The sequence below is a fragment of the Myotis brandtii genome, unplaced genomic scaffold, assembly GCF_000412655.1.
Source record: "Myotis brandtii unplaced genomic scaffold, ASM41265v1 scaffold187, whole genome shotgun sequence".
Classification (NCBI taxonomy): Eukaryota; Metazoa; Chordata; class Mammalia; order Chiroptera; family Vespertilionidae; genus Myotis; species Myotis brandtii.
In genome coordinates this window covers 311,638-319,659 of record NW_005356944.1, presented here as the reverse complement: position 1 = coordinate 319,659, position 8,022 = coordinate 311,638, and the positions used below count along the sequence as shown (strand labels likewise).

General features: G+C 63.9%; 1 protein-coding gene across 6 annotated transcripts in view; it reads left to right on the top strand.

The window, feature by feature from the left end:
* Positions 1-8,022, top strand: part of MACROD1 (MACRO domain containing 1) — a 149,888-nt gene that overhangs the window by 100,286 nt on the left and 41,580 nt on the right. The window contains exon 4 of one of the 6 annotated variants that reach the window (XM_005864166.2): positions 3,369-3,631. The exons of the other annotated variants lie outside the window; for them this stretch is intronic. Within the exon in view, the coding sequence (XP_005864228.1) occupies positions 3,369-3,616 (248 nt within the window). The 3' untranslated portion in view covers positions 3,617-3,631. Of the gene's footprint in view, positions 1-3,368; positions 3,632-8,022 lie in introns of those variants that run through there. 6 annotated transcript variants of the gene reach the window in all.

Here is an 8,022-nt window from a genome sequence, read left to right as displayed (position 1 = left end):
CAGCAGGCGCTGAGGGCCAGACGGGCACGGAAAGGCCGGTCGCGTGAGAGGGGGTGTGGTGCAGACTGCGGCAGGGAGAGGCCGACGGCAGGGGGGAGACTTCTTGTGGGAGGTGGTAACGGAACGGAGGCCAGAGGAGGTCAGCACAGGCCTGGGGCTGGGCAGCGATGCCAGGTTGGGAAGGAGGGGCTGGCCGTGTGGCAGTGACCCTGTGGGGGAGGTCAGCCCGAGCCTGGAGTCTGGGGTGTAGATGTGATGGATAAGGACCTTCCAGGGGGTGGGACAGGCCCCTCCCTAGATCCCCGACTTCAGCCTGGGGTTCAGACGACCCCCACCCACACCAGGGCTGGCCTCCTCCTCCACTGAGTTCTCAGCTGTCCCCAGGGAGTGCTGCCAGCAGGAGGGCCCCCAGGGGGCCCATCCCTCCAACAACCCGTTGGCTCTGCATCTTCATCACAACCAGCCCCGCCTGCTGCCACCCAGACGCGGGACTCACCATCCAGCCCCATCTCTCTGGGCGCTGAGGGCTGGGCTGGGGGCGGGAGAGGGGCTGCTGGCCCCCGACCCCTCGCTGTCACTTACAGACGGAGAGCCGGGCTCTGTCTGTCTCTCCATCGGTCTGTCCGTTCTCTGGTAGACATCCTGTTCCCACAGCTGCTCCCTCCTCCCCATCCTCCTCCCCGCAGACAGCTTAGTGGGCTGTGGGTGTGAATTTCCTCTAGGAGGGAGGGGCTGTTCCTTCTGGCACCGAGGCAGAGCCTGGGTGTGGGGAACAGGAAGCAGTGAGGGGGACAACTGGGGGGACCCTGCAGACCTGGGCGGAGGTCCAGCTCCCTCAGCCTCTCCCCCGGGCTCACCTGCCACTCCCCTGGCAACGCCACACAAGCAAGGGCACCCGGGCCTGGAGGGCCCGGAGACTGAAAGCAAAGCAGCTGTGGTCCCAGCTGCCGTGGCTGCATATTAGGGGGAGCTCGGGGGAGCCTCCTGAGCCCCCTCTGCTCCCCTTCCCCCTCCTCCCCAAATACAGCTTCCTGCCAAGTACAAACTGTGCTCCCATTTTGTGGATGGGAGGCCTGAGGCCCAGAGAATCGACCGCGTATCTTGAGTGCCTTGCCCACGTGGCTGTCAGCAGGAGCCAGCATGGCCGCTGCCCGCCCTGCTGTGCCCTGCCTGCTCCGGCTAGAGCACACCCCACAGTCATGAGCCAGGCCTGGTGCTAAGAGCTGTACCCCGACCGATGCCCACTGGCGGGAGGGGAAGCCAAGGCGGCGAGGAGCAGGGAACATACACCACGGCCCCCTGCCAGCCCCATGCGGACCGTCACCGCTGTAGGCACACAGGCCTTGGGAACAGAAGAGCGCGAGGCCCTGCCCCGCAGAGCTCCCTGCCTGGTGGAGACAGACCTTAGACAGAGAACGTCACGTGTGCCCAGTGCCGGGAAAGGACACGGGTGAGACGCTGCCATCCTGGCGGGAGGCATGTGGGATGGGGACAAGCAGACCCTGGTGCCCGCTCTCCAGCCCCCCCCCCTCCGCCTGTGCCACCCTCCTGGCCTGTGCAAATTGCCTGTCCCCTGTGGTTCCCGCTAATGAAGAGCCACTCCGCCCGCCAGAGCCCGGGCTGCGTCCAGCTGGTACTGAAAGAGGCGCCTCTGAGCGCGATGGTGGTGCCTGTCCCCATTCCTGTCTCTCACCCACCCCGCGGTGTCCCTCTCAAGATAAACTGGAGGCAAAGCTAGTGGCTGCCCTTCCCCCCTGCCCCGGCCCCAGAGGAGCGCCTCCTCCAGGCAGGCCTCCACTCCTGGCCCTGTCCTGGGCACAGCAGATTGGGGGACAACTAGGGCCCAAGGCTACTCTCAAGACACAGTGGTTGGCCCCAGTGAAAGTCAAGTTCTGGACCAGGCTGGGGAAGCAAGGAGGGCTTCCTGGAGGAGACAACGTCAGCCCGGAGAAGGAAGAAAGGGCGGGTGGGAGCCGACTGCAGTGGGGTGGGAAGTGGCAAGTGGGAGAGGACCAACCGTTTGAGAAATGTGGCTGTGAAGGGGAGGAGAGACAGGGCAGCAGCTGGAGGGGAAAGGGAGGTTCCGGGCAGGGCGGCCGTTTTTAACAGGAGACACTAAATGTCCTTAAAAGCTGGCTGGGAAGTGACGCCTGAGCAGGGGTGGCCACTGGAGAAGCAAGAGGATGAGTAACAACAGGCAGGAAGGGGCTGGCTGGCCAGGTGGGGGTGGAGGCCAGGAGCACTCGCCCCTTTACAGACGAGGAAACCTGGGAAGGTGCGGTGGCTTGTCCTGGTGACAGACCCTCCGGGGCCCACTGGCCGGCTGCTGGCCTGCATGCCAGGTGCCTCGGGGCTGAGTGGGGGGAGGGGGGAGGGCCCCGAGGGATCCTTCAAGGAGCCCAGCGCCCACTTTTTGGTGGAAGAAAGGCCACGTGGATGTACAGGGCGGCGTGTTTTCCAAAGCGAAGATCAGGCCCTGCTGAGCGCCCTCGGTCTCCTGGGGAAGCGGCCGCTGCGTCCCTCACAGAACTCTTACCAATCCCCGCCGCCAAGCCGTCCTTCCTCCGTCTAACCTGAGTCTCCCCGGTCATGGCTGAGCCAGCTGCCTCTGTGCAGGCCCCCCCACCCCACCCCCGTTCCTGGAGCAGGCACTGCAGCCCCCCAGGACTGCAGGCCCGGCCAAGCAGCCCCTCCAAATCCTGACCTGCAAGAAACCGTGGGCTGTGACAGCCACATGTGCAGAACCTGGCCTGGTTAATCTGCTTCATTAAAGGCACTAATTAATTGGCTTAATTAAAAGGGTAACCTGGAAGCCGGCAGAGCTACCTCCTCGTAAAGCATGAGGCTGCGCAAAGGCAGCCCTGGAGCTGAAGAGGGGAGCCCCCCAGCCCCCTGCATGCCCATCCTGGGGTCCCGAGCCCAGCCCCCGACTTCCTGCAGCTCTGAGCCAGCACACCGACCCTCTCCCGGCCCCACACCCCCCTCAGTGGGCTCAGCACGCTGGCGGGAAGCGCACACCCCACATCCACACGCGTCCCTTGGCTGCCGTTAAGAGCCCAGAGTGTAAGCGGCTGTTACTAGGCCGAGCGCAGGCAGTTGCAGCCCATAAAGGTTAACAGGCGGGGAGGGAGCGCAGCCTGGCCACACTGCGCCTGGCGGGGGGCGGGGGGCTGAGTGGGCTCAAGTGGGGGCCCTCCTGGCACCACCAGGGCAGAACTCCTCCTGGTAAAGAACCCCTGGGCCAGCAGCTCCCATAGCCACGGAGCTCTGGGAGGACTGGGCTTCAGGGCCGTCCCCCCCGCTGAGGCTGGTGGCTGTGGCAAGCCCCTTTGCCTCTCGGAGACCCCCCCCCCCTTCTTCCTTTGCAGAATACCTGCCTGGGGGCCTGGCAGCTTCCCCTCCAGCTCAGAGGAGAGAGTCCTGGGATGGATTAGCCATGTCTGCCCGGGCAGCAGGGAAGGCATGCGGGTCCCGTGCCACCCTGTCCCATCCTGCCGCTCTGTGCCACGGCCTCAAACCCCTCCCACGCCGGGAAGAAAACCGTTCACACAGCTCAGAAAGGTTAACAGGCAGTATTCGTGTGTACTTCCCGTCACCCCTCAAGCTCCGGACCTGAGCGTCCCCCGTTTGGAATGGAGGCTCGGGGGGCTTGTCCAGATCCATGCCCTGGCCCTGAGGGAGGAGGGTGAGGGCACCCTCCCAGGAGAAGTCGGCTCTGGTGTGAGGACCCTGCCCTGCTTCTCCCCCAAACTCTGCCAGAGACGCCACCGAGCTCATGGGCAGCCCCGCCGCTCCTCGGAGCAGAAATGCCACAAACACGGGCACGGTGCACAGGGACCAGGCTCTCTCACTGCCTCTCACAGCCCCTCCGGGGGGGCAGGCAGGACCTCAGGGTGGGGTGGGCGTGGCCCCCGATCCAGAGGAGCCCAGTGAGGCGCCAGGTTCCCTGGGGGACAGGCCGGGAGTGAGACCAGAGGCCCCGGGCACCCTGTCCATCGTTTTGGGATGAATTAGGGTTCGTGAGGGTGGGAGGAAACGCTGAGGGTCCGAGCCCCAGCCCTGCCCGTCTGCTGGACTTGGCTACGGGGAGCGTGGGGAGACGCCAGCCTCAGCCTGCTGCCCCGTGCACGGTAACAAGGCTCACAGGCACCCTGAGCTCAGAGGGAGTGCTGTCTGGGCCCAGGGCCGGGTGCACACCGCCGGCGGCTCCCAGGCCTCTCCCACGCCGGAACTGCATTAGTGCTGGCGTGTGGCCGTCTGTCAGACCCGACACATTTGGTTTCCGCGCAAGCAGCTGTGAGCCTGCTCGGCCGTCAGCTCTGCTGCCCGCCTGGGAGCCAGAGCGCGGCTCCACGCAGGTGCCCCCTGCCCTGTAATGAGGAGACTCAATCAGTGCCAGGCCCTGGGGAGCAGGGGCTGCCGCATGACTCTCACCACAGGAGGTGCCAGTCCAAGCCGCCAGGGCCTCCTGCCTCCGCCGCAGCTCCTCCCTGGTCTGCAGACCATGCACCCACCCAGGCGCCCACCGGGCGTCCAGAGGGCTGCCAGTGCTGGTATCTTCCCAGAGCTCCTTCCCCCGGAGGGACCAGCCCCTGTCCTGCCCACTTCGTCCTGTCTTGGCGCCCTGGCCCCACGTTACAGATGAGGAAACTGAGGCCTAGAGGGGGCTCGGTAAGTGGCCAGGGGCTCGGGAGCTGTACTCTGAGGGTGGCATCCATGACGTCAACCCCCACCCAAGGGGGTGGGCACAATACCTGGCACCAAACCCCTGGCGCGCATGGTGGGGACATCACACTGTCCCCTGGCAGTGCTGAGTGAGAAGGGTTAGGGATGGGGACCGAGGGGAAAGGCAAGGCCGCCCACAATGAGAAGGCCTCGGAGGGGGGGCAAGAACAAGGCTGGGAGCCCAGGAGGCCCGGCTCAGACAACGGGGCAAAGGCCAGTCGGCCTCTGCTTCCCTCTGAGTCAGAACCGCCCTGGGACCGCCCTCACTCCCACCCCAACAGGCATGCGCGGGTTGCTGGGCCCTACAAACCTGGCTGTCTCTCCCCCATTAGAATCCTCAGGTGCAGGGCAGGGCTGAGCCACCTGGAGCCCCGCACGCTCCAGGTAGGTTAGGCCCCTGATCAGGCGTGTACAGGAGGCAACCGACGCTGTTTCTCTTTCTCTCTCTCTCTCTCTCTCTCTCTCTCTCTCTCTCTCTCCCCTCCCCCACTTCCTCTCTCTAAACACATCCTCAGGTGAGGATTTTTTTTTAAGTTCTGGAGCTCTTGAGAGAGACCCAGCAAACCCCTTAAGGATATGGGGGAAGGTGTTAACTTCACAGAGCCTCAGTTTCCGCATCTTTAAAATGGGGCAACAGCCGTAACCGGTTTGGCTCAGTGGATAGAGCGTCGGCCTGGGGACTGAAGGGTCCCAGGTTCGATTCCGGTCAAGGGCATGTACCTTGGTTGCGGGCACATCCCCAGTGGGGGGTGTGCAGGAGGCAGCTGATCCATGTTTCTCTCTCATTGATGTTTCTAACTCTCTATCCCTCTTCCTTCCTCTCTGTAAAAAATCAATAAAATATATATTTTTTTAAAAAAGATAATAAAACGGGGCAACAACTGCGCAATCCGTAGAGCTGCTCGGAGGGATCCCCGAGATGATACGCATAAATGCCTATCAGCAGACAGACGGCAGGAGTTCCTCAAATGGCAGCAGACACTTATTGCTGTGCTATTGCTATTATTATTATTAATTAATGCTCTGGCTTCCACACCCCCTCCCCTAGCCAGTGTCAGGCCAGGGACCGCCCCCTCCGTCGCTGTCTGTGAGCTGGTGGGGGGCCTAGGCCTGGCCACACAGACCACACCCATCCCAGGCCATCCCGGGGTCCAAGGCAGCCCCTCCCCACGGAGGCCCCAGCCTCCCGAGGCCGAACCCGGGTCAGGGCGGGGGCAGCGCTACAGCACAAAGGCTGGGCTCTGTCTTCGCCTACGTCGGGGCAGCTGCCCACGGAAGGTCCTGCCACAAAGAGGCCTTTGAGCAGCTGCCGCGGGAGCCAAGCTCTCCTCGGAGGCCCCCGGCTCTCACAAGCCCTGTCTGTCTGTGAGGCCACAGGGCCGGGCAGGCAGCTGCCATGGGGGCAGGGCCCACGCCCGATCTGCTGCGGGGCACACCATCTCCCGTCTCCTCTCACCCAGAGGATGCCCAGCCAGGGCAGGCTGCGGGCCTGAGAGCCAGGCAGGACCTCCGGGGGGGGAGCTTCGGGGGGCGGGGCCTGCCCTATCCCCAGCTCCAGGCCTGGCACACAGGCCACGGGACAGCCCCTGCCTAGGGCTCTCAGGAAGCCACAGGGCTGGGGCTCTGCCTTCTTCCCTCTCTTAGCCTCGGTTTCCTCCTCTGTAAAATGGATCCACCAAGTACAATCCTCCCTGGGCAACTGTGAGAATCAAATGAGACCCGCATTTAATGCTCCACTCAGTGCCAGGCAGGCAGAAGGGCCCAGGGAATGCCAGGTGATCACCACCCCACCGCTGCTCCTGCCTGGGGCCCAGCTTCATCCCCAGCCCTGCCTCGGACTGAACGGCCTGGGGGGTCTCCCCTTCTCCTCCATGAAATGGGCCAACGCCGCCCACTCCCAGGGCTTCTGCAAGGAGGAAGCTATTTATGAACGCGCTTCGGGCTCAGGGAGCCTCGGATGGGTGAATGAATGAGTCCCAGATTCCACTCCGCAGTTAAGCAGCATCTCTCAGGGCCCGGGGCAGGAAGGAGGAGGAGGAAAGGCGGGTGGAGGTGGGGCAGATGTAAACTGCAGCCACCTACGCGGTCACATGTCACCTGTCAAATGAGAGGCCTGCCAAGCGCCGGGGGAGCGGGAGGCAGGAAGGGCTGGTTCCTCCTTGGTCAGGGAGGGCTTGGCACGGGAGGTGGCGCTCGCCTGATGAGGAGCGAGAGTGGCCTTCTGGACACAAAGACCAGCACGGTCGAAGGCTCAGAGGTGTGAGCTGTGTCACCCACAGGCCTAACGGAGGAGGCACAGGAGGACAGGCTGCGGGGCGGGCAGGGGCCGGCTGGGAAGGTCTGAAATGCCAGACAAGGGTCTTGGACTCGATTCTCAAGAAATAGGGAGCCACTGATGGTCTCAGTCAGTGCGTGACTTGATTAAACGTAAATTCTCTAAACGTCTGGCAGTACCTGTGCTAGAGGGGTGGGCATGGGTGCCGTCCGCGTGGCATCAGCTGCCTCTGCCATCACCGTAGTTTAAAGACGGCCCAGCCAGGGGTGTGCGTGAAGGGGACGCAGGCCAATCAGAGCCACCCGGCCTGACCCTCTGCAGGGTCCTAGGGCTGCCCCAACACTCCTGGAGCCCCACCCCACGGGGCAGCCGGGCACCCAGCATAGGCGACACTTCGAGAGCCCAGAGCCAGCCCGGGTTTGAACCCTGCTCTGTCCCACCTCCGTGCAAAGACCTCACCTCTCTGAGCCCATTTCCCCATCTGTGCAGGCGGTAACGAAGGCCGTTAGGCGTTGGGGGGCGGGGGGGGGACCGTTCCCGCCTGGGGATGAAGGGGGAGCCAGGTCTCTGTGGAGCCCCCACAGGAGTCAGTTACTGTGCTGAGAGGCTGGGATTCGAACCCCCCCCCGCCGCCACCTAGAAGCTGGGTGGCCGTGCCTCAGTTTCCTCATGTGTAAAGGGCAGTGATAAGGTTGCGCCAACACAGATGCTGTGAGCATTAAACGAGACGTGTCCGTGAAGCTCACGGTGAGACCCTGGTAAACCGGGCTAACACTGTGGTTAGCTCTGAATCCCCCCCGCCCCCAGAGGCTGGGTCTCTTCCTGTTTTACAGCGTCCAGGGGCGCAGGGGCCTGAATAGCCTCAGCTGGCCACTGTGGGGAGTGGGGGCCCTGTCAGCCCACCCAGCAACCGTTTCCCCTCCCATCCGAGACCCCAGGAGCCATCTCTCAACTCTGCACCCTCAGGACCCAGGGAGGTGGCCACCGCCCCCCCAACCCCCCATGCCAGGGTCAGGGCAGCA